The sequence below is a fragment of the Molossus molossus genome, unplaced genomic scaffold (assembly GCF_014108415.1).
Source record: "Molossus molossus isolate mMolMol1 unplaced genomic scaffold, mMolMol1.p scaffold_m16_p_13, whole genome shotgun sequence".
NCBI classification, from domain to species: domain Eukaryota; kingdom Metazoa; phylum Chordata; class Mammalia; order Chiroptera; family Molossidae; genus Molossus; species Molossus molossus.
The window spans coordinates 12,222,925-12,248,860 of NW_023425348.1; the positions used below are offsets into that span (position 1 = coordinate 12,222,925).

The 25,936-nt window shown below is 54.1% G+C and overlaps 2 protein-coding genes across 2 annotated transcripts; both read left to right on the plus strand.

Moving 5' to 3' along the window:
* Positions 1-6,326: 6,326 nt before the first annotated feature.
* UPK2 (uroplakin 2) lies at positions 6,327-8,643 on the plus strand. Its single transcript, XM_036259491.1, has 5 exons — positions 6,327-6,429; positions 7,074-7,205; positions 7,374-7,512; positions 7,766-7,836; positions 8,481-8,643. Exons 1-5 carry the CDS (start codon positions 6,354-6,356, stop codon positions 8,615-8,617), a joined length of 555 nt encoding a protein of 184 aa, XP_036115384.1. The 5' UTR covers positions 6,327-6,353; the 3' UTR covers positions 8,618-8,643.
* Positions 8,644-14,285: 5,642 nt separating this feature from the next.
* On the plus strand, positions 14,286-25,715 carry FOXR1 (forkhead box R1). Its single transcript, XM_036257608.1, has 6 exons — positions 14,286-14,361; positions 22,761-22,835; positions 22,935-23,179; positions 23,388-23,611; positions 25,040-25,278; positions 25,687-25,715. The coding sequence occupies exons 1-6, from the start codon at positions 14,301-14,303 to the stop codon at positions 25,713-25,715; spliced, it is 873 nt and encodes a 290-aa protein (XP_036113501.1). The 5' UTR covers positions 14,286-14,300.
* The last annotated feature ends 221 nt before the right edge of the window (positions 25,716-25,936 follow it).

Sequence of the window (25,936 nt, forward strand, 5' to 3'; positions counted from 1 at the left end):
GATGCGGAACCCAGCGGACATGTTCTAGTCCTTACCTTCAAATCCTTCGACACTTCCTTTTGACACTCTCCATCCACTCCTGAATCTCATTCCTCCTTCGTCAGCGCCTCTCCCTCCATCTGGCCTTTAAATGCTGTGTTGCTCAGTATCCTGCCCTTGGTGCCTTCTTCTCTTCTGCTTCTCTCTTCAAGGACTCTTCCACCTTCATTACTTTAACTATTGCTCGCCTTACCTCTCTCTATCCCAGACCTCTCCTCTGCTCCAGACGATTATGGAAATGTCCAGAGGACAGCCCGGCCGGTGTGGCTCAGTGGACTGAGCGTCGTCCCACAGAGTGGGAGGCTCCTGTTCAATTCCCAGTCAGCGCACATGCCTGGGCTGTGGGCTCCATCTCCAGTAGGGGGCGTGCAGGAGGCAGCTGATCAATGTTTCTCTCTCTCTCTCTCTAAAAAAAAATCAATAAAAAATATTCTTAAAAAACGTCCAGAGGATATAACAACTCACCCCAAAACTTAGTGATTTATGAAAACAGACCTTTATTCTGAGAATCAGGAACCTGGGAGAGACTTGGCTGGGTGTTTCCGGCTCAGGGTGTCTCCTGAAGGTGTCATCTGGAGGTTTGACTGGGGCTGGAATATACGCTTCCAAGCTGTTTATTCACACAGTTGTTGGCAGGAGACCTCGGTCCCTCGCTGGATGTTGGCAGGAGACCTCAGTCCCTTGCTGGACGTTGGCAGGAGACCTCAGTCCCTTGCCATGCAGACCTCCCCACAGAGGTGCTCCCATGGCCCCCGAGGAATCCAAGAGAGAGCAGGGAGGAAGAGGCAGCACCTTTTATGACCGAGCCTCAGAAGTGACATGCCGTGGTTTCTGCCGGATGCTGCTGGCCACGCAGACCAACCTGGTACCGGGCGCCAGCCCAGCTGCCATGCCCTTCCCAGTTCCCGTCACGATCGTCACACAGTCGAAATGCCCCAAAAGCTTTCTGTTCTCTTCAGGGTAAAAGCCAAGCTCCTTGGCACCGCTGGTGACTCTGCCGGTGGCTGGAATTCTCACCGTGCCCACCTTTGAACACTTCTTTCTTTTGTTTTTGTTTTGTTTTGTTTTTATCCTCACTTGAGGACATTTCTGCATTCATCTTCAGGTAGAGGAGGGAGAGAGGGAGGAAGAGAGAGACACACACATCGACTGGCTGCCACCCCCACGACCAACCAGGGCCAGGGACAAACTGCAACCGAGATACGTACCCTTAGTGGGAACCGAACCCGGGACTCTCTGGTTTGTGGGCCGACACTCCAACTGCCGGGCCAAACCGGCCAGGGCTCCTTCCACATTTCAACCAACCTAATTCTGGTTCACTGTCTTTGTTGTTGTTTATCCTCACCAAGAATATTTTCCATTGATTTTTTTTTTTAAATAGAGTGGAAGGGAGGGAGGGAGGGAGGGAGAGAGAAACATTGATGTGAGAAAGACACATGGATTGGTTGCCTCCTGCACGACCCCGACCAGGGCCAGGTATGTACCCTTGGCTGGAAATCAAAACCATGACCCTTTGGTCCATGGGCCCACACTCAACTGCTGAGCCAAGCTGGCCAAGGCTCTCTGCTTCATTCTTTAAGACTCGGCAACTTGCCCTGGCCAGTTTGGCTCAGCGGTTAGAGCGTCGGCCTGCGGTCCAGAGAGACCCGGGTTCGGTTCCCGCTAAGGGCATGTACCTCGGTTGCAGTTTGTCCCCGGCCCTGGTTGGGTCGTGCAGGTGGCAACCTCTCGATGTGTCCCTTTCACGTCGATGTTTCTCTCTCTCTCTCTCTCTCTCTCTCTCTCTCTCTCCCTCCCACTCTATCTGAAAAAAATAGAAAAATGCCCTCGGGTGAGGATAAAAAAAAAAGACTCGGCAACTTGAGAGCAGAAACTCTTATCATCTCTGCGCCTCACCACCTAGCAACTCCCCCGCAGAGGAGGTGTTCAACATATGTTTACCGAGTGAAATGTTTACTGTGTGCCTGGTACTCCGGTGGCATGTTTGTTCCACAAGGAACAGCTGGTCCCAGCTCAGTCACTCCCCCCCTCCGACTGGCTGCCTTTGCTGCCCACCCACCTCCGTTTCCGTCCATGCCACGGCTGGAGAAGCAAAGTCTGCAATCCGTACCATCTCATGCCTACTTGCCCCGTCACCTCGGAGGAGTCAGTGACTGCCTCCGAGTCTCTGTCTGCATGAAGGCTTAATGAAAAGGAAAGGGTAAGATTAATTACTTAAATTAATATGTATTGAACCAGACACTGTGCTCGACACTTAAATAAATTAGCTCGAGTGATAGGCACAGTATCCCGGTGAGACAGATTTGATACTTTTTCTACAGAAGAGACCACTGCAACCCAGAGGAGCTGAGCAGGGAATCTGGCCAAACTTGCGAAGCCGGAAGTGGACGTGAGGTAGGTGGTCTTATCACAGGCGACTTTAGAGAGGAAATGAGGCACCCGGTCCTGGCCGAGGGAATGACAGATTTTTCATTCTTATGGCCTTTCCCAGCCTCGGGTCCCAAGGTCAGAGGCTCTGCCTTGTCCCACTGGTGGGACCAGCGTCTGGTGAACCCTGTACCTGCCGTCTAGGCTCAGGTCCCCAGGGCTTCTCCCTGTCTGTCCTGCAGATGATGACAACGCTCTCCTGCATTTCTTCTGCACCTTTACTGTGCTTTTCTTTCCCTTTATTGATTTTAGAGAGAGAGGAAGGGAGAGGGAGCGAGAGAGAGAAACATCGATGAGAGAGAACATTGACTGGCCGCCTCCTGCGTGCCCCCCACTGGGGATCGGGCCCACGACCTGGGCATGTGCCCCGACCAGGAATTGAAATGGCGACCTCTTGGTGCAGGGTCGACGCTCAGCCACTGAGCCACGCGGCCGGGCAACGCACCTTTATTTTAAAGCGTTTTTACACCCTTCATGTCTTGCCGGAGGAATGGGAAGGAATGGGGCGTCCCATTTTAGGGGACGAAATGGAAGTTCAAAGTGACTTACCTAAAACCCGATGGTATCACCCATCAGACTCTAGTTCCTGGTAGAGGCTGACATGTCCATGGAGCCCAGGGGACACATGTTTCTGATTCTCTGGGAAGCGGCAGACTGGCATTCGGACAGAACACCAGCAGGGTTTCCGACAGGCTCGGTTCTCGTCGGAGGTCCCCTGGTCAAACCACCAAGTGAGAGGAGGAGGAAGCAGTGTGGTTCCGAGAGGCTGGGACTGTCCCGGGACCTAACGCCCAGGCCAGGCAGTCCAGGGGGACCGGGAGCTCCCTGCGGGCAGGGATGGACCGCACCTGTGCATCCCTGGTGTTCCAGGGTCATATCTGACCCTCCATGCACATCTGTCCACTTGAATGTGGGATTTAGAAGGAAGGAGGCAGGGGAGGGAACTTGAGAGAGTTTAGAATTGAGAACCTGGGGGAGACAGCCTGGCGAGAGTGAGCCCGGAGGGAGAGGGGGACACCAGGCATGTGCGCTTCTGGTTCCCCTGCTCCAGGCCCGAGGACACCCCCAGAGGGAGGGGTGCGGGCTGTGTGACTTCAGCAGTCACTGAAATCTGCTAAAAGAGTTATCCCCTTGCTCCTGCGCTTGGCCTCCCCTCCTCTCAGCTCCCAAACCCTCCTCAGCTGCTGTGATGGGATAATTAGATGCGAGAGCTCAGCACAGATGATGCTCCAGTTGCTTAGCAACTAATGGTTTCCATGGAGACCGCAAAGCACAGCCTCCAGAGCAACCAGTGAGCAGCTTGGCAGGGCAGGGAGAAGACGCAACTCTCAGCTCCTCCAGAAACCTGGGGAGGGCCGGGAGGGGGGCGCTGGGAGGAGAAGGGAGGGTTTAAAGCCACAGGGCCCCCTTATCCCTTTAAAATCTGGCCCGAGCTCTGTCCTTCCCTACCCCATGCTGTCCCTCTCATAATTTCAGACGGGGAAGGGGCTTAGGAGTGGACCCTGCAATGAACACAGCCTCTTCTGCCTCGTGGTTTGTGCCTGACGTGGAAAGAGACACCTCCCGAGCCTCCGTGGAAACATCTTCCTGGTGCAGGGACACCCTCCCGGATTGAAGATCCCCGTACCCCTGGAGCTCCCCCTTCAGCCTGTCTCCTCCCTCCCAAGTTCTAGTCCATGTACAAAAGATCCCCTTTCCGCGTGCACAGTAGAACCCGATCTAACGAGGACAAAAGCCAAGGTGCAAGGCAAACAGACTGCATTCCCCAAAGGCAGCCTGTCCTGGGAGCTGGGGAAAACCCTCGCCGTCCCCAGTGAGGAGGGTCCCGGGTGTGCCCCTGGCAGCTGGCAGCGCGGCCGCTCAGTCCAGCACCAGCCAGGGTCCCCTGGACGCCCAGGAAACGCCACGCCGCAGGCTTCGCCTCAGACCCACGGAATCAGAAACTGCCGGCTGGTCCCTCTGCCCGTCAAATGCAGACGCTCCGGTCTAAGGCCTCCAGCCTCTGCTTGGGCCCAGTTCCAGCTTGTGCCCCAGGCTTTGCGCCGACCCTTACCCCATGGGAAGAACACAACCGCACCCGTCCCCCACTTTCCTACCAGGCCCCCGTACCTTCTCGGGGGACTGGGGGAGAGAGTGGCTCATGGAGAAAAACGTACCTGAAACCGTGACTCAGTGGTTGAAGTGTCTCCTGCACCAACACATTGTGGGTTTGATACCCAGTCAGGGTGCACGTGGGAGGCAACCAATCGATGTTTTTCTCTCTTTTCACTGTTTTTCTCTCTCTCTCTTTCTCTCCTTTGCCCTTCCTCTCTCTCTAAAATAGTAAATACAGCCTGGCCGGTGTGGCTCAGTGGATTGAGCATCGTCCCATGGACTGAGAGGCCCCAGTTCGATTCCTGTCAGGGCACATGCCAGGCTGGGGGCTTGATCCCCAGTAGGGGGTGTGCAGGAGGCAGCCAGTCGATGTGCTCTCTCACATCGGTGTTTCTATCTCCCTCTCCCTTCCTCTCTCTAAAAAATCAATGAAAACATATTTAAAAGAAAAAACAAAAACAAAAACAGCCCTGGCCGGTTTGGTTCAGAGGTTAGAGCGTCGGCCTGTAGTCCAGAGAGACCCGGGTTCAGTTCCTGCTAGGGGCATGTACCTTGGTTGCAGTTTGTCCCCGGCCCTGGTTGGAGTCATGCGGGAGGCGGCCACTCGATGTGTCCCTTTCACATCGATGTTTCTCTCTCTCACTCTTCCTCTCTCTCCCTCCCACTCTATCTGAACAAAAATGGAAAAATGTCCTCGGTTGAGGATTAAAAAAAAAAGACAAACCAAATTAAAAAAAAAAAAAAACATATCCTTTGGTGAGGATTAAACTGTTTAAAAGATACACAGCAGGAACACTCTGGGAGCTCTCGCACTTTTGCGGATGGCTCTGACCTCTCCTGACCAAGCGTCCACTTTCACAAGTGACCGACCTCTCTGAGCCCCAGTGTCCACCTCCACAAAGGGGAGCGAATCACCCACCGCCCAGGACAGTTGTAAGGGCGGATGCCGCAGCGCCCAAGCCAGCCTGTCCTTCCTCCTCCGTCCTCCTCCCTTCGCTCACAGTTCGGTCTCCGCTGCGGCCTAACTCAGCACGGGGCGGGGGTCAGAGAGGTTGTCTGTGTCATTTTCTCCCCCCCCCCCGCCCCCCGTCTCTTTTCCGTTTATCCTCACACAGTTCGACGAGGGTTGCTGACCACGGCTGATGGTCCACCCCCACCCGCCAGACGGGGTCAGTGCCCACCTCTCTGGTCTCCCCAGAAGTGTGCCCGGCACCCTCTGCCCCACTGCCCAGAGGAACCTACGCCCTTTATACTCCTGGCACGACACCCCTCTGCCCCTCCCGCAGCGCAGACCTGGGCCCCAGTGGACACCAAGAATTAGACCCTCGGCTCTGCTGCCCCCGCGGTCTCGGCTCCCCTCCTGTTCCGGCCCAGACCCGGCCCTTGCGGGAGCCCTCGGGGCATCATTCTGCCTGTACCCAGGGCGACCTCAGAGCTGGCTGCCCTCCTGGGAAGCCCCCACCCCCGGGAGCTGCCTCTACAGGTCGGCTCCAGACAGACACTGGTGCCCTCACACAGGTGAGCCCCAGGAGAAGGGCTGATTCCCACCCCCACCTTAGTGACAGTGCCCGCTGCAGATGATTAAGCCACCAAGATCGCGACTCAGGCCTGAGGGCCAGCTCCCCAGCCTGAAAAACCTGTCTGGGCCCCGCCTCAGTCTGTAGAGACCAAGGGGCAGGTTGGACAAGATTCCACGCCAGCTGCTCCCACCCCCAGGACAAAACCAATCCCCCAGGGGCAGGGCCTCACTGGCCCGAGGCGCCTGTCAGCACCCCTGCGGCTCCCAGCCAGCGATGGCACCCCTGCTACCCAGCCGGAGTGTGCCCTCCATCCTGGTTCTGCTGGCTGTCCTGGCCCCGGGCGCTGCAGGTCTCTGCCATTTCCCGGAGGGGCCTGGGGCCTGGGCAGGAGGAGCGGTGCCCCCTGTGCCTTCCAGGGGGAGTGTGCCCTCCATCCTGGTTCTGCTGGCTGTCCTGGCCCCGGGGGCTGCAGGTCTCTGCCATTTCCGGGAGGGGCTGGGGCCTGGGCAGGAGGCGCGGTGCCCCCTGTGCCTTCCAGGGGGAGTGTGCCCTCCATCCTGGTTCTGCTGGCTGTCCTGGCCCCGGGGGGCTGCAGGTCTCTGCCATTTCCGGGAGGGGCTGGGGCCTGGGCAGGAGGCGCGGTGCCCCCTGTGCCTTCCAGGGCTGGAGAGTGGAGCTAGCTCATCTCATCGGGCCAGCTGGGGGTGGGGGCTGGCGATGGCAGGGACCAGTCCTCCCACTGGGCTGAGAGCACACGCCCGGTCCTCTTCCCCAGAGCAGGCGGACAGGTGTGGGGAAGGGCCCGAGGCTGCGGGCAGGGGTGAGGCCGGGCACCCAGGATCCGGAGGCCGGAGAATCCAGCTTCTGCAGCCCAAGCCTGCCACCTGGTGGTCAGAGCGCAAAGGCCCGCGTTCTGCCTGCAGAGAGCAGGACCCTGGGGCGGCAGAGAGCTGAGGTGGGGGGGCCACTTAACTTCCCCCTGCCCCCCCCCAGTATTCAACATCTCAAGCCTCTCCGGCCTGCTGTCCCCGGCACTGACCGAGAGCCTGCTGGTCGCCCTGCCGCCCTGTCACCTCACAGGGGGTAATGCCACCCTGACGGTCCGGAGAGCCAACGACAGCAAAGGTCTGCACCCTGCCCCAAGCCTCCCTTGGTCCCTTCCCAGGACAGCCCCAGCCTCCCTTCTCCCTGCATGCCTTCCCCGACCCCACTGCTGGGGCCTCGGAAACGCTGCCCGTCCCCCGGGGCCCCCAGAAGCTTGACCCTGCCTCTCACGCCCAATGTCCTGCCCAGCGGTGAGATCCAGCTTCGTGGTGCCGCCGTGCCGCGGGCGCAGGGAGCTGGTGAGTGTGGTGGACAGCGGGGCCGGCTTCACGGTCACCCGGCTCAGTGCCTACCAGGTGACGGACCTCGAGCCAGGGACCAAATACTAGTAGGTACTGGATCGGCCCGGAGTGCTTGTGGGAGGAGTGCAGGGAGTGATGCGGGTCCGGACATTTGAGTGGTGGTGGGATGTGGTCAGCATGGGGGAGAGTGAGGCCCAGCTACAGGGCTCAGGGATGGGCCCCCTGGAGGAGGGCACAGTGGAGACACAGCTGTGAAGGGGGGGCTGGGCTCTCTGGTCCCCCAAGTCCCAGACACGCGCTGAGGGTTCTCTCCTTTCTCTCCCCACCCCACCCCGAAAGCATTTCCTACCTAGTGATGAAGGGGGCATCCGCTGAGTCCAGCAGAGAGATCCCAATGTCTACCCTTGCTCGTAAGTAACACCGGCTCCCGCGCCCACCTCCAGGCCCCCGGTCTCCCTGGCTCTTGCTACCCATCCCCAGCTGCCCTCCTTGTGCCCCTGGGCTCCTTGGCTTAGCGCTGGGCCTCGGCTTTTTTTTTTTTTTTTTTAAATTTTTTTATTTTTTATCCTCACCCGAGGATATTTTTCCATTTTTTTTGTACAGATAGAGTGGGAGGGAGAGAGAGAGAGAGAAACATCGATGTGAAGGGACACATCGAGTGGCTGCCACCCGCACGACCAACCAGGGCCGGGGACAAACTGCAACCGAAGTACATGCCCTTAGTGGGAACCGAACCCGGGTCTCTCTGGACCGCAGGCCGACGCTCTAACCGCTGAGCCAAACCGGCCAGGGCTGGGCCTCTGCATTTTAACGGCCTGCTGACTCAGCTGCTGAACTCCAGGTTCCTCGTGGGGAGGGACGGTGTCCGATCAATTCCTGTCACCTCAGGAGTGACACCGGGAGAGGCTTCATGCTTGTCTGTGGAAGGCTGACCCCTAGCACGGTCAGTGGAAGCTGAACAAATAAGTGGAGCGAAGACAACAGGTTGGCTGGCTGGCTGGGGGGCTGGCTGGGTGCCCGGGGCTCAGCATCTCCCTGCTTTCTCTTCGGACAGGAAGGAAGGTGGAATCCATCGGGCTGGGAATGGCCCGGACGGGGGGCATGATCGTCATCACGGTGCTGCTGTCCGTGGCCATGTTCCTGCTGGTGCTGGGCTTCATCATCGCCCTGGCGCTGGGCGCCCGCAAGTGAGGCCCACGCCGGGCAGGGCCTCCCCCAGGACGCCCGGCACCATCCCGCTCTCAGCCCAGACTTCGCCTTCCGGTCCTGCTGCCTGCCTGGGGCCCCGTCCCTGTCCTCCGTCATTCCTGTGCCCGCACCCCCTCACCTTCCTCCCTCTGCCCCCCCGTCCCTAAGGCCCCCCTGTCCCCGGCTCTCCCCACGATGCCTCTCCTGTCGGATGGACTGTCCTCCCGGGTCTCCTCTTTGACGCCCCCACCCAGTGCTCAGAGTTCCCACAATAAAGCTGGAGCTGCTTCGCTGTGTGTTTCCCTTCCGTGGGCTCTGCTGGGCCTGAGCTGTGGTTCGCGTCCAGGCGGCAGGTCCCCCCCTGCCGTGGGCCAGAGGGGCTTCCCCGGGGACAAGGACGCGGGAGTCAGTTCTCAGACCCACACCTGGGCTGTGGTGTCTGCACCCCTCCACCGCAGGCCACCCGCCAGGGGCTGGTGCACCCTCAGGGGGCCTAGAGGACACAGGGCCTTTGGGGGTCCCCAGGATGAGCCCACGGACGAGGCCCTGGGAGCGGGGGGGTGGAGCCTAGGCTGAACGCGCTCTAGGAGGGAACAGAGGTCGAAGGACCCTGGTGGAGAGAGACAGGAGCAGAGCGGTCTGGTTGCCGAGGGAAAAGGCAGGAGGAGTCACCCTCATTCACTTTGGCCCTTCAGGTACGTCTTCCCTGGAAGGGTCAGTGGTCTTTGCATTGCTCTTAAAGTAAAGACTAAAATCTTCTTTTTTTTTTTTTTTTTTATTTATCCTCACCCAAGGACACTTTTTGATATTTTGTTCAAATAGAGTGGAAGGGAGAGAGAAAGAGAGAGAGAGAAACATCAATGTGAAAGGGACACACTGAGTGGTCACCACCCACACGACCCAACCAGGGCCTGGGACAAACTGCAACCAAGTTACGTGCCCTTAGCGGAAACCGAACCCGGGTCTCTCAGGACCGCAGGTCGACGCTCTAACCGCTGAGTCAAACCAGCCAGGACAAGACTAAAATCTTTAAGGTGACCTTCAAAACTTCCCTGGTCTCTCCCCTAACTGCCCCTCAGCTCCCTCTGGCCTCAGGGCCTTTGCACACACAATGCCATTTGCCTGGCCTGCTCTTGAGACTGCCCAGCTCCCTCTACTCCTATTTGCATACTTAATCCGGCCTCAGGGAAGCCTTCACTGACTTCCACCCTTTCACTAAATTGGGTTCTCCTGGGCTGTTATAACATTACTATGGTCCATGATCATATGTTTATATGATTATTGAATGTCTCCCCACCAGACTGTGAATTTCCTGAGAGTGGTCTCCTTGCTCCCAAGGGCCTGCGGTCCCTCTGCCCCACAGTGCCAGGGACGCCGTCCGTAGTATTCAATACATACTTGTTGAATAAGTGAATAAGCAATTCCCTTAAGAAAAGGAAGGGGCTGGAAAAGTACCAAACATTCTGCAAAACAATAAAAAGTGACGCACAGAGTTAGAAGATGTTGGAACAGTGGTCTTTTTTTTGGTTATATAATATGTTTTTATTGATTTTTTTTTTTTTAATCCTCACCCGAGGATATTTTTCCACTTTTTGTTCAGATAGAGTGGAAGGGAGAGAGAGAGAAACATCCACATGAAAGGGACACATCGAGTGGTTGCCACCTGCACGACCCAACTAGGGCCGGGGACAAACCGCAACCGAGGTACATGCCCTCAGCGGGAACTGAACCCGGGTCTCTCTGGACCTCAGGCCAATGCTCTAACCGCTGAACCAAACTGGCCAGGGTTGAAACAACATTTATTGTATGGCCGGTATGGCTCAGTGGTTGAATGTCGACTCATGCACCAAAAGGTCACCAGTTCAATTCCCGGTGAGGGCACATGCCCAAGTTGTGGGCTCGATCCTCAGTGGGGGGCATGCAGGAGGCAGCCAGTCAATGTGTCCCTCTCACATCTATGTTTCTCTCTCTCCCTTTCTCTCCCTCTTTTTCTACCTGAAGATAAGTAGAAAAAAAAATAAAATCAATAAAAGAAAAATAATTTTTTTTTGCTACATGCCCCTAACGGGAACCGAACCTGGGACTCTCTGGTCTGCAGGCCGACACTCCAACCGCTGAGCCAAACTGGCCAGGGCTTTTTAAAAGAATAAAACAACATTTACTGAGGGTCTCCTCTGTGCCAGGTACTCTCAAAGTTTTTGGTCTTATAGACAAGCAACAGACGACACCGCATAGGTTGGATGGGCCCTGACGTAGAACCAGGACACAGAGAGAAAGCAGAGGGGCCAGCTTACCCACTGGCCATATGGGGGGCAGGTTGACGATTAAAACAAACAATGATAGTCATAAATTGTAGCGCATTACATAAATAAGAATCCTTTGAGTCCATACTAATAAACAAACAAATATGGAGCAAGGAAAAGCTCTTTCTTACAATAGAATGCCAACTAAAAAAATAGAAAAAGAATGGTAAGTTTAGTCCAGCCCGTGTGGCCCAGTGGTGGAGCGTCGACCCTGCACCAAGAGGTCGCTCGTTTGATTCCTGGTCAGGACACATGCCCAGGTTGTGGGCCCGATCCCCAGTCGGGGGCGTGCAGAAGGCAGCCAATCAATGTTCTCTCTCATCCAGGTTCCTCTCTCTCTCTCTCCCTCTAAAATCAATAAAGAAAAAGCCCTGGCCAGTTTTCTAAGTGGTTAGAGCATCAGTCTGCAGACCAGCGAGTCCTGTGTTCGGTTCCTGCTAAGGGCACGTACTTCCGTTGCAGTTTGTCCCTGGCCCTGGTTGGGATTGTGTGGGTGGCAACCAGTCAATGTCTTTCTCGCATCAATGTTTCTCTCTCTCTCTCTCTTCCCCCCTCTCTCCCTCCTGCTCTATCTGAAAATAAATGCACGACAATGTCCACGGGTGAGGATAAAAAAGAAAAGAAGCCCTGGCCAGTTTTGCTCAGTGGTTAGAGCATCGGCCTGTGGTCCAGAGAGACCTGGGTTCGGTTCCCGCTAAGGGCATGTACCTCGGTTGCAGTTTGTCCTCGGACCTGGTTGGGTCGTGTGGGTGGTGACCACTCGATGTGTCCCTTTCACGTCGATGTTTCTCTCTCTCTCTCCCTCCCACTCTATCTGAACAAAAAATAGAAAAATGTCCTCTGGTGAGGATTAAAAAAAAACGAACGAAAGAAAATCGCCCTGGCCAGTTTGGCTCAGCGGTTGGAGCATCGGCCTGCAGACCAGAGAGTACTGGGTTCAGTTCCCGCTAGGGGCATGCACCAAAAAAAAAAAAAAAAAAAATCAATAAAGAAAAAAAAATATATATATTTTTTGTATTCATCAAAGCCAAATGTATTTCTTTCCATATTTCCCTGCGGACCAGGGTCTCTCTGGACCGCAGGCTGACGCTCTAACCGCTGAACCAAACCAGCCAGGGTGTGTATATCTTTTTTAAAAATTATTTTTATCAATTTGTTTTTATTACAGATGTTTATCCTTTTTTTTTTTTTTTTGATATTTTGTTCAGATAGAGTGGGAGGGAGAGAGAGAGAGAAACATCAATGTGAAAGGGACACATCGAGTGGTTGCCACCCACACAACCCAAACAGGGCCGGGGACAAACTGTAACCGAGGTACATGCCCTTAGCGGGAACTGAACCCGGGTCTCTCCAGACCACAGGCCAACGCTCTAACCTCTGAGTCAAACCGGCCAGGGCCAGATGTTTCTCCTTTTTGCCCCATTGACACCCTCCTCCCCACCCCCCAAGAAAAATATATTAAAAAAAGAATGATAGATTTAGAAAAATAATCATTTTAGCCCTGGCCGGTTTGGCTCAGCGGTCAGTGTCGGCCCGCAGACCAAAGAGTCCCGGGTTCGATTCCGGCCAACAGCATGTACCTCAGTTGGAGTTCATCCCCGGCCTCAGTTGGGGTCGTGTGGGTGGCAATCAATCGATGTGTCTCTCTCGCATCGATGTTTCTCTCTCTCTCTTCCACGTTTATCTGAAGATACATGTAAAAATATCCTCGGGTGAGGATAAAAACAAAAACAAAAAATAATCATTTCACACCCAAAAAATGATTGATTCAGGCCAGAAGCATGCACAGATGCTAGAATAAGTGAGCCCAGACTTGATAAGGAACAGGATTTTAGATGAAAGCATCTCTTCCCAAATTACTTTCTAATTGCAAAAGGAGGGAAACAGATAGTGGAAAAACCTGGTGGCCACCACTGAACCAAGTGATTGGAGTTAAATCACTAATAGCAGCCAGACTAACAGAATGTGCCTCTTGATGTGATGTATGAAGAAGGAATTAACATCACTGCTATGGTATTGCTGCCAAAAAACCCCTACGTCCAATAACGAGGAAACAGCAGATGAACCTTGACGCAGGCACATGCTACATAATAAATGGCCTGTACTCTTTTAAAATATCAATGTTATAAAAGATTTAAAAGGCTGAGTTACCGTTCCGGATTAAAGGATACTACAGAGACATGACAATTGCATCCTAGACCAGAAAATAAAAATTTTAATCGATTTTTAGAGAGACAGAGGGAGTGGGGGAGAGAGAAAGCCATCGATTTGTCATCCCACGCACTTATGCGTTCGCTAGGTTGCATCATTTTGTGTGTTGTGACCTGGGAGGGAACCAGCATCCTTGGCATGTTGGGACGACACTCTAACCGAGAGCTACCTGGCCAGGGCCCAAACCAAATTGATACCAAGGACATTATTGGGACAATAGGTGAAATTCGAATAGGACTTGTACATTAAACACAGTATGGAATTAAGGTTAAATTGTGTGATTTTGATAATTTTCTCACTTGTGATTTGATTTCCTCGTTAAACCAATATCCTTGTTTTCAGGAAATACACGCTGAAGTATCAATTGGCCAAGAGGCCGGATACCTGCCAACACTCTTAAACGGCTCAGACAAAAAAGGTGTTTTTTTTCATCTATAGAGAGGGAAAAACTAAAGTGTGATGAAATGCCAAATAATTAGTGTAACTGCTGAATTACAAGGTTTTGGTACACAAGAGTTTTTGTATAGCATTAGGAGTGTTCGGTATATTTGAAATTATTAAGAACAAAATTGAAACCCCGGCTGGTTTGGCTCAGCGGTTAGAGCGTCGGCCTGCGGTCCAGAGAGACCCGATGCGGTCCAGAGAGACCCGATTCGGTCCATCCCGCTAAGGGCATGTCCCTCGGTTGCAGTTTGTCCCCGGCCCGGTTGGAGTCATGTGGGTGGCAGCCAGTGCATGTCTCTCTCACATCCATTTCTCTCTGTCTCTTCCTCCCTCTCTCCCTCCCGCTCTATCTGAAGATAAATGCAAAAAAAAAAAGAACAAAATTGAAGAAATCAGCATTTGATCCCATCACCGGCTGGATCTTGGATAAGCCCTCTAATCCATGGGAACTTCCAGAGGGTTAATACCGTCCTGGAGTCACTTTTCAGTAAGGAGCTGTGCCGGTGGGGTGGGGTAGCACCTGGGAGAAGCACCTGTGGTCCCCCCGTGCCCATCCCGCGCGAGGCCCGAGGGCGCCGGCTCCCTGAGCCCACACCGGGCGCACCGCCGCTGGAGGAAGGGGCCTGGCCCGGCGTCGCCGACTCCGCGCGAAGGTGGACCTGCGCGTGCGGAACCTGGCCTTCTGGGCCGGCCTCCACGGCCAGGTGCCCGGGCTGCTGGACTGGGACATGGGCAACGAGTGCTTCCTGGCCTTCAACACCTCGCACCTGCCGCTGGCCGAGCAGAACCGTGAGCGGGGCGGCGGGCGGCTGGTGGGCAGGACCCGGCTCCGGCCTGGCTGGGCGCGCGGGGGGCGCACGGGCCCGGCCCCAGCCCCACTCCCACAGCCCCACTCCCACAGCGAGCGCGCCCGGGGGCCAGAACCTCCCAGGCCGCTGCGGGCCGTCCCTCCACGGCGCCACGGCCTGGGCGCGCTCCTGGGGGCTGGTTTGTCTCTAAAAACCCTGTAATGTCTGCATCCCCACCCGCGCTACACTGTCCCACTCGTGGGGGGCTCGGGGTTTGGGGCCCGCACCTTTCAGCGCCCACCTGTGCGCACGGTGGAGGGAGGGGCCTCCTCCATGGGGGTCCTTTCCCCTGAGTCAGCACCCCACCCTGTCACCTTCCACAGCCCCTGGGTCACCCGGACCCAGGGCGTGTTTTTGAGATATGTGTGCCTTTGAACACGTTAGCATTCTTTCGTGTTTGTAGATGACCTTAATGCACGTCATGCTTGTTGTTTCTTCCTGTTTGGTTTGGTTTACTTCTCTGAGGAGCCTCCTCTTGCTGTGTCTTCCTGCGGCAGAGAGAGCATGTTCCGAGGATGTTCTTCCATTTATCTTTAGATTAGAGCAGGAGGGAGGGAGGGAGAGAGACACGGATGTGAACGGACGCCGACTGGTTGCCTCCCGCAGGACCCTGACTGGGCGGGCACTGAACCACAACCGAGGCACATGCCCTTGACTGGAATCAAACCCCAGACTCTTTGGTCCTGGGGCCGACGCTCTAACCGCTGAGCCAACCCGGCCAGGGCGAGATGACTTTTCCTTCGAGAGCCATTCCGGGGGCTACGTGTAGATCTGCTCATCGTTTGGCCTGTTGGGCCGCAGTCCACAGGCAACAACTGCTCTTTCCGGCTCCTTCCTAACGGAGACCGAGACCGCCTCCGCCTCGGCCACCACGGAGACCCCGATGGGCGTGCTGTGTCTTCCCTGGTTCAAGAAGATTTTACTGAGCACCTCCGCTTTGCCAGGCTCTGTTCTAGACACTATGGTACATAAGGAAAAAACAGACAAGGTGTCAGGCGCTTACATTCTACCAGGGACAAACAGACAATCCACATAAAAGTTTTATATACTAGCCCGGCCGGTGTGGCTCTGGTTGAATGTCGACCCTGCACCAAGAGGTTACTGGTTCGATTCCCGGTCAGGGCACATGCCCAGGTTGTGGGCCCGATCCGCAGTGGGGGGCGTGCAGGAGGCAGCCAATCAGTGTTCTCTCTCATCGATGTTTCTCTTTCCCTCTCCCTTCCTCTCTCTCTAAAAACCAATAAGGAAAAAAAATTTTTTTTTTAATTTTATATATTAGTATGTGACAAGGTGATAACTGAGATGGGGAGAGGACACAGTAGGAGGGCTCAGGCATGGGGTGGGGGCGGGGAAGGTGGTGCCAGCTACAGTTTTCAATGGGATTGTCGGGCTGGGCCTCCTGGGAGCACCCTGTCTGAGCAGTTTGGGGAGGTGAGGTGGTGAGGCCAGAGAAGGCTACTAGGAGGGAAGCTTCCCGGCAGCAGCAGCAGCCAGTAGGAAACCCCAGGGGGGCCTCTGCTTGGTGTGTTCGGGGACCTGGAAAGAGGCCAGTGAGGTGGATGAAGGTGAATAAAGAGAGTGGACAGGGTGCTGACTTCACTTTAAGGGTGCTGGGGTGGTCTTTGAGTAACCTGGGGCAGGGCGGAAAGGTTCTGAGCAGAGGAGACAGTCCCCAGCGTCATGAGTACGTAACCTGTGTGGCTGCACAGGATGGCTGTACTTCATGCAATGCTCTGCTAGAATTGTCGAGATTTTCAATAACTCTGGAACACGGAGCTCTGCAGTGGGCCCTGCAGTTGATGGCGCCGACCCGGCATGATCTATGTTCTGAAAAGATCATCGCAGTCGCTGTGTTGCGGGGACCCTGGAGACGGAAAGAAACTGGGAGCGTAGAAGCCAGGTGACTAGTTTCTAGAAGGCTGTTGCAGTAATTCCAACAAGAGATGATGCTAGGCTGGACCAGGGTGGTAGCAGAGGACACGATGAGAAGGTAGAACCATCTAGATGTGCTAACAGATTGGATGTGTGGGGTAAGAAAGCTAGATTAGAGGGTGAAAGTCCGGAGTCCCAGAGAGTCTTTGGTGTAGAGGTGGCAGTAAAGAGTGAGAATAAAGAGCGAGGAGGAACAAGGATGAGCCCTGGGGCGTCCCATTGTAAAGAGACTGGAGGGAGAAGAGATAACCCGCAAACAGGGAGGAAAGACCCTTGAGAATGAAAATGAGATTGTGGCTCCCGGGAAACCAAGTGGAGTTAAGTGTTTCAAGGAAGATCAGCTGAGGCATCTGGGAAGAGGTGGGGCAAGTGGATCGAGCTAACCGGCCTTGAAGACAGGGTTTGGGTGGGGTGGGAGGAGAAAGCCTGGTGAGCAAGGGGAAGGAGGGAAGGCGGGGAAGTAGAGACAGAAACTTCTTTTTCTTGTTGTTAATCCTCACCCAGGATGTTTTCCCATTGATTTTCAGATAGAATGGGAGGGAGGGAGGGAGGGAAGGAGAGAGAGAGAGATTGGTTGCCTCTAGGCCAGGATTAAATCTGCCCTTGACTGAGAATCAAGCCCACAGCACTTCACTGAGCCAACCTGGCCAGGGCAACTCTAGGCCATTCTTTTTTTTTTTTTTTTTTTATCCTCACCCGAGGATATTTTTCCATTTTTTGTACAGATAGAGTGGGAGGGAGAGTGAGGGAGGGAGAGTGAGGAAGGGAGAGAGAGAGAGAGAAACATCGACGTGAAGGGACACATCGAGTGGCTGCCACCCGCATGACCAACCAGGGCCGGGGACAAACTGCAACCGAAGTACATGCCCTTAGCGGGAACCGAACCCGGGTCTCTATAGACCGCAGGCCGACGCTCTAACCGCTGAACCAAACTGTAGGCCATTCTTTCAAGGAGTTCTCTCTCAACAAAGGCGAACATGTGGGACAGTGTCCTGGCACAGTAAGGGGGGGCAAAAGAAGGTTTTTTTTCTTTATTGATTTTAGAGAGAGAGGAAGGGAGAGAGAGAGATAGGAACATCGACTGGCTGCCTCCTGCACGCCCCCAACTGGGGATCAGGCCCACAACCTGGGCATGTGCCCTGACCCGGAATCGAACTGGCAACCTCTTGGAGCATGGGTCGACGCTCAACCACTGCGCCGCACCGGCCAGGTGGAGGTGATATGTTTCTACGTGGTACAAAAATTAGATTTTGGCCCAGCTGGTGTGGCTCAGTGGATTGAGTGTCCTCTCGTGGACTGAGAGGTCCCGGTTCGATTCCTGGTCAGGGCACATGCCGGGGTTGCAGGCTTGATCCCTGGTGGGGTGCGTGCAGGAGGCAGCCAATTGATGTTTCTCTCACATCAGTGTTTCTCTCTCTCCCTTTCTTTCTCTCTAAAAAAAAAACAATAAAAAAATATTAAAAATTTGGTTGGGAGAGGTTTTAGTTACCGGTTCAGTTTCTGACCGAGAGAGAGAGACAGTCTAAAGTGAAATGGAAGGCAGAATCTTCGGAGGAGAAGAGTTCAAGAAGCCAGGTTATTTGGAGAATTGTCTGTGTATTGAAGTAGCCAAGACGTAAGACAGGAGCAGTGTTAGGGATGGTGAGCCCGGAGCCAAGCCCCTAAAGGGGGAGAGGCCGAGAATTTAGTAGATGACAGCAACAACGCAGATGAACGGATACGTTCCTATATTAACTTGAATACATGTACCCAGGAGTCAACAGTGTAGTAATTTATAATCTACGTGGATAATCTACATGGTTAGTCTTCAAGGGGCAGCACCAGTTGCTATCAGATTTTCAGTGTGATCAAGAATTCTATCTCTCTGCATCTGTGTCAACACTTGGATTGTCTGTTTTTATTCTTGTCAGTGTGATGTAAAATGTTTTATTAGTAAGGCTAAGCATCTTTTTTTTCCCTGACTTCATTTTATTTTTATTTATTTATTTATTTATTTATTTATTTATTTTTTTTTTTTTTATCCTCATCCGAGGACATTTTCCCATCTTTTTGTTCAGGCAGAGTGGGAGGGAGAGAGAGTAACAGAGAGAGAGAAACATCGATGTGAAAGGAACACATCGAGTGGCCGCCACCCGCACAACCGACCAGGGCCGGGGACAAACTGCAACCGAGGTACGTGCCCTTAGCGGGAACCGAACCCGGGTCCCTCAGGACCGCAGGTCGACGCTCCAACCGCTGAGCCAAACCGGCCAGGGCTATTTTTATTTATTTTTTAAATATTTTTTTAATTAATTTATTTTTGTTACAGATGTTTCTTTTTTCCCCATTGACACCCTCCTCCCAAACCCACCCCCACCCCCAGCATTGTTGTCTATGTCCACGGTTACGCATACATGCGTATAAGTTCTGTGGTTTATCTCTTCCCCTCCCCCTCACCCCTCTTCTGAGGTTTGTCAGTCTCTACCCTACTTCTATGTCTCTGGGTCTATTTTGTTCATCAGCTTGTTTTCTTCATTATATTCTACAAATAAGTGAGATCATATGAAACTTGTCTTTCTCTGATTGGCTTGTTTCACTTAGGATAATACTCTTCAGGTCCCTCCATGTCATCTCAAAGGATAAGAGATCTTTCTTTCTTACAGCTGCATAATATTTCATTGTGTATATGTACCACAGCTTTTTTATCCATTCGTCTATTAATGGATATTTGGGCTGTTTCCAGATCTTAGCTCTTGTAAATAGTGCTGCTATGAACATAAGGGTACATATATTCTTTCCAATTGGTGTTTCAGGTTTCTTAGGATATACTCTAGAAGTGGAATCACTGGGTCAAATGGCAATTCAATTTTTAATTTTTTGAGAAAACACCATATTGCTTTCCATAGTGGCTGCACCAGCCTGCATTCCCACCAGCAGTGTACTAGAGTCCCCTTTCTCCACACCCTCGCCAGCACTTGTTGTTTGAAGATTTGTTGATGGCGGCCATTCTGACAGGTGTGAGGTGATGCCTCACAGTTGTTTTAATTAGGGTGAGCATCTCCTTAGTCATTCAGGTGTCCTGTCCTTGTGAATACTGATTGTATCTTCTGCCCCTTATAGGTTTGTGTTGGCCCTTCACTGATTAAGCTATAGAAGCTGTCCATCGAATTCGTATTATGTTTTTGTTTATTTAGGTCTTTTTTGTCCTTAAATAGTGATGGCATCTTTTTCCCATAAAAGTCTAGTCCATTATTTGATGGGTTAATCCTGGAAAGTTTATAACTTTGGTCGCTATTGTGAACGGTACCTCTTTTTTTTTATCCTCATCTGAGGATGTTTTTATTGATTTTTGGAGAGAGGAAGGGAGAGAGACCGAAACATCAATTGGTTGCCTCTGGTATGTGCCCCGACCAGGGATTGAACCTGTGATCTTTGGGTGTACAGGACAACACCGCAACCAGCTGAGCCACCCGGTCAGGGTTGAACAGCACCTTTTTTAAAAAAAATTGTCTTTCCCAGTTTCTTAACACTGGTGTAGAGGAACAGTATTGATTAGTATGTTGTTCTCAAGTCCAGCAAACTTCCTGGATTCTTATTGGTTCTAATAATTTGTATATCGATTTTGTATGGTTTTTCTGTTAATCATTTTGGGGGTAAGTAATGGCAGTTTTGTCTCTTTCTTTCCAACTTTATTCTCTTGCTCCTTTTCCCTTTTTTGAGTACTGTACTGAACATTAGCAATGTAATGGGCACCCTTTCTAATGACTCAGCTCGCCAATAAGTATATCATTTTCCAGACCAAAACCTAGATTCAGCTCTAATGTGACGATACTCATGGGGACAATGAAGGAACACAAATACTTCCCCCATGAGTCAGCATAGTGCCAACACAGGGGTTCTCAACCTGTGGGTCACGACCCCTATGGGGGTCGAACAACCCTTTCACAGGGGTTGCCTGAGACATAACAGTAGCAAAATTACAGTTATGAAGTAGCAATGAAAATAATTTTATAGTTGGAGGTCACCACAACATGAGGAACTGAATCAAAGCGTCGCAGCATTAGGAAGGTTGAGAACCACTGCTCGAATATATACTTTTAAAAAAAATATATATTTTTTTTCTTTATTGATTTTAGTCAGAGAGGAAGGGAGAGGGAGAGAGAGATAGAAACATGGACGAGAGAGAACATCGACTGGCTGCCTCCTGCACGCCCCCCACTGGGGATCGGGCCCACAACCTGGGCATGTGCCCTGACCGGGAATCGAACCGGTGACCTCTTGGTGTAGGGTCAACGTTCAACCACTGAGCCACCCTGGCCAGGCTCTAATATATATTTGATTGACTCAGCCCACTACTCATTCATCCAAATAAGCCGCGCTTCTCCCATGTGCCAGGCAGCAGACAGGACAGACCTGGGGATAGGCCCTGGAGTACCACTTACTGAGCTGGGGAGAGAGTTGGGGGGTCAGGAAAAGCCTGCTTTATTTATTTATTTATTTTTATCCTCACCCGAGGACACTTTTCCATTTTTTGTACAGATAGAGTGGGAGGGAGAGAGAGAGAGAAACATCGATGTGAAGGGACACATCGAGTGGCTGCCACCCGCACGACCAACCAGGGCCGGGGACAAACTGCAACCGAGGTACGTGCCCTTAGCGGGAACCGAACCCGGGTCTCTCCGGACCGCAGGCCGACGCTCCAACCGCTGAGCCAAACTGGCCAGGGCTAGACATCTTTTAAAGCAGGCTTTTCCTGCCCTGGCCGGTTTGGCTCAGCGGTTGGAGCGTCGGCCTGCGGTCCGGAGAGACCCGGGTTCGGTTCCCGCTAAGGGCACGTACCTCGGTTGCAGTTTGTCCCCGGCCCTGGTTGGTCGTGCGGGTGGCAGCCACTCGATGTGTCCCTTCACATCGATGTTTCTCTCTCTCTCTCCCTTCCTCTCTCTCCCTCCCACTCTATCTGTACAAAAAATGGAAAAGTGTCCTCGGGTGAGGATAAAAAAAAAAGATGTCTAAACGAGCCCTGGCTGGTTGGGCTCAGCAGTTAGAGCGTCGGCCTGCGGTCCAGAGAGACCCGGGTTCGGTTCTCGCTAAGGGCATGTACCTCGGTTGCAGTTTGTCCCCGGCCCTGGTCGGTTGTGCGGGTGGCAGCCACTCGATGTGTCCCTTTCACATCGATGTTTCTCTCTCTCTCTCTTCTTCTGGCTCTGTCGGAATAAAAAGTGGGAAAATGTCCTCGGGTGAGGATAAAAAAAAAAAAGATGTCTAAAGGAGACACGATGGGTGAGGAGCAAGGAACTGTGCAAGCAGGAAGGGGGGCGTGTCCCCAGCAAAGGAAGCAGCTGTGGACACCTGGCATCTGGAGGGGTCTGGAGATGAGCGGAGAGTCTGGGGGGGTGACTCAACCGGACGAGCAGCCGGGCCTCTTACACTCTCCAGGAACAGCCTCAGATTTGGCCTAAAGGCGATGGAAATCCTCTCAGCTTTACCCAGCAGGGTGACGAGATGGGATGGACATTTCAGGAAGGCCATTCAAACTGCAGTATGATCCCTTAAGGAAAAGAGGGTAAACTGACCCTTCGGACTAGGGTGGTAGGACGAGGTGATTGATTGGGTGTGGCTGTATGGGACAGAGAAGAGTAAGAGTGATTTCCCGTTCTGGGTGCTCAGTGGTTAGAGCCTCCTCCCTCAGCCTGAGGGGTGGCAGGTTCGATCCCCGGCCGTCGGGGTTGTGCAGGAGGCAACCGATCAATGTTTCTCTCTCCCTCCCTTCCCACTTTATCTGAAAAGTCAATGGAAAAATATCCTCAGGTGAGGATTAAAAAAAAAACAACTAGCCCCGGCTAGTTTGGCTCAGCGGTTAGAGCATCAGCCCACGGACCAGAGTCTGGGGTTCGGTTCCCACGAAGGGCACGTACCTCAGTTGCAGTTTGTCCCCTGCCCCCATTGAGGTCGTGTGGGTGGCAACTACTCGACGTGTCTCTCTCATGTTGATGTTTCTCTCTCTCTCTTCCCTACTCTCTCCCTCCCACTCTATCTGAAGATAAATGCAAAAAAAAAAAAAAACAAACAACTAGCCCAGCCGGTGTGGCTCAGTGGTTGAGCATCGACCCTGCACCAAGAGGTCACCAGTTCGATTCCTGGTCAGGGCACATGCCCAGGTTGTGGGCCCGATTCCCAGTGGGGAGCATGCAGGAGGCGGCCAATCGATGTTCTCTCTCATCAATGTTTCTCTCTCTCTCCCTCTCCCTTCCTCACTCTCTAAAATCAATAAAAATTAAAAGGTGCAGGGGGGGGGACAACTAGTAGTGTCCTAACTCCCCGAGGGCTCAGCCCTGCCCCAGGAATCTCCCCACCTGCCCGCCCGGGATGCTGGGAGCGCAGCGGAAACCCTAGGAAGTCTTGACCTTCCTCTATCTTTCCTTCTGTCAGTGGCCAAATACAGACTCCGCATAGTTGAGCCCCCGAAACTCCCCCTGAAGAAGAAACCCAACCCTGACAGAGATGGTGAGTCGCGGGTGTGAGTTCTCCCACATGCTGGCCCGCGGCTTGGGCTGACACCCCGAGCCTGAGCGAAGGCACCCGCTCCCCTTTCTCTCTGCACAGGTCCTGATATTGAGCCCAACCTGTGGATGTGGGTGGACCCCAACATCGTGTTTCCCCCTGGAAAGCTGGAGGTCCGGCATCCTAGGAAGGGGGAGGCTCTGACAAGCCCTGCCCAACAGCAGCCCCCAAAAGAGGAGGACTCCGCCCACTGCTCAGAGGCCAGACCTGCGGAACCGCTGCCTCCATCCTCCGGGGACCCCTCTCCCCCTCCCAAGCAGTTCGGCCCTTCCCCCGGCTCCTGGGAGGTAGGGATTTCTGGGGCTGTAGGCAGGGTGGCAAAGGGGTGATGCATCAGAGTTCTGTTTTCCAGGGATAACGCAGGGTTAACGGGTTCAGACATTAGCTGCGCCCCTGGGTTGGGGAGCCGCCCAGATGGGGGCCCCAGACCGCTGCCCCCCTGCACCCGGAGCAGAGGCCCTGGAGTCAGGACCAGTTCCTACTCTGCTCCTGTAGCTCCCAGAAGAGGAAGCTCAGGACGAGGATGACCGCTCCCCTGTGGCTCTCCCGTCCCCTCACAAAAGGGCCCCCCTCCAGAGCCGGAGGCTTCGGCAAGCCAGCAGCCAGGAGGGGAGGCTCTGGCCCCGGCCCCCCCTCAATTACTTCCACCTAATCGCACTGGCGTTAAGAAACAGTTCCCCGCGGGGCCTCAACGTGCAGCAGATCTACCGGTTCACGCGGTAGGTGCCCGGGCCCTGCGGGGGGCGCGGGAGGGGCAGGGTCCCCGTCGGAGGATGAGAGGGTCCCTGTATTCCCAGGGTTCCTTTCCCAGACTCGGGTCTGGGTGTGTCCACAGGTCACATGTCCAGGACATACCCACCCCGCCCCTCTCACATGAGAAAACTAACCTTTTTTTTTTATCCTCACCTGAGGATATTTTCCCATTTTTTTGTTCAGATAGAGTAGGAGGGAGAGAGAGAGAGAGAGAAACAACGACGTGAAAGGGACACGTCGACTGGCTGCCACCTGCATGACCCAACCAGGGCCGGGGACAAACTGCAACCGAGGTACATGCCCTTAGTGGAACCGAACCCGGGTCTCTCAGGCACACAGGCTGATGCTCTAACTGCTGGGCCAAACTAATCTTTTTATATCTTAGTTTTTTTGTTGTTTTTTTTTTATCCTCACCCGAGGACATTTTTTTTTTGTTCAGATAGAGAGGGAGGGGGAGAGAGGAAGAGAGAGAGAGAAACATCGACGTGAAAGGGACACATTGAGTGGCTGCCACCCGCACGACCAACCAGGGCCGGGGACAAACTGCAACCGAGGTACATGCCCTTAGTGGGAACCGAACCCGGGTCTCTCGGGACCGCAGGCCGACGCTCTAACCACTGAGCCAAACCGGCCAGGGCTTAGTTTTTGTTTTTTAACACTTTTTCTTTATTGATTTTAGAGAGGAAGGGAGAGGGAGAGAGAAACATCGATGAAAGAGAACATTGGCTGCTTCCTGCATGCCCCCCGCTGGGGATCGAACCCACGACCTCTTGGTGCAGGGTTGACGCTCAACCCAAGCCACACTTTTTAACGCATCTTTATTGTTGGATGTATTACACATGCCCCCTCTTTATCCCCCGTTGGCCCCTCCTCCCCGCTATATCTCACTTCTTTAACACAAATTCACGGGGTGACATCCCTCTCGAGATCATCTCTGTGAAGTCTGGGTCCCCGCCCCTCTCTCGTGCTGTCCCTTTGCACTGGGCCCCGGGGCACCCGGTGGAGAAGGGATTTACATCCAGCCTTGGTGTGAGGGGTTTCTCGGGCCTTCCAGTATCAGAAGAGTCTCGGGGTGTTAGTCCTCAGGTGGGATCCCCCTGGGCCAGGATCCTCTCGGGAGCCGTTTGGCCTAATTATGCTTCCTTCCTGTTGCGAGTGCACGTCCTGAGTTCTCCGAGGCAGGGAATGGGGGCAGTGGACTGGGTTCAAGACGAGGGTTTGTGCAGGCCGGACGCAGGTGAGGTTTGCCACGTGCCCGGTCCGCAAGGCCGTGTGCGCCCGCGGGCCGTTCTCCACCTGCAGAGAAGGGCTGAGGTGCCTGGCCCGGGGGGAGAACAAGGATCGGGCGTCCCGCAGACACCGTGCCTCTCCTTCCCGGTCCCCCCTGTCCACAGGCAGCATTTCCCCTTCTTCCGGACGGCCCCGGAGGGCTGGAAGAACACCATCCGCCACAACCTCTGCTTCCGAGACAGCTTTGAGAAGGTGCCGGTCAGCGTGCCGGCGGGGGACAGCCCGTGGCCTCGGTCCTGCCTCTGGAAGCTGACTGCGGAGGGACACCGCCGCTTCGAGGAGGAGACCCGGGCGCTGGCCTCCAGGCACCTGGAGGGCATCCAGCAGAGCATGAGCCAGCCAGGTGTGCGGCCCTGTCCCCTGGTGCGGGGAGGGGGCCTGAAGACCCCGGCCTGAGACAATGTGCACGGGAGGCACTGGCCACACCTGGGGCACCTCCCGAGCCCTGGGTGGTGCCTGCCTAAGGAGGGACCCACATAAGCACAGGACTTGAGGTGCAGGGAGCTGATGGAGAAACAGCTCAGGTGTCATTGGTCCCACAGCCAGCAGCCCAGGGACACGGTGACCACACGTCAGCACGGGGGCGGGGGGGGGGGGGGGGGAGACGTTAGGTGCAAAAGGGCCTTTTCTTCCCCCCGGATGCCAGCTGGCACGTGGGCCTGGAGGAGATCACCAGTTGTGAGGGCGCTGCGGGCTCAGGGCACACCGCTGGAGGGGCAGGTAGAGCCCGTGCACCCCTCTTTTCTTACAGATGTGATACCCTTCCTCTTCGACCTTTAAGTCCAGGAAGCAAGAGCCGGCCCACCTTATTAAAGTTCCCTGCAGCAGCCGTGTGTGCGCGTGCGTGCGTGCTCTCTGGGGGTGGGGGAGGGGGGCAGCTCTGAGGTTGGACATGGGATGCCCTCCGCGCTGATGGACGCTCCAGGGCAATGGGCAGTTGCCTGCTGTGCAGCAAAGGGGTCCCATACTCTTCTGTCTTCAAAGGAAGAAAATACACAGCC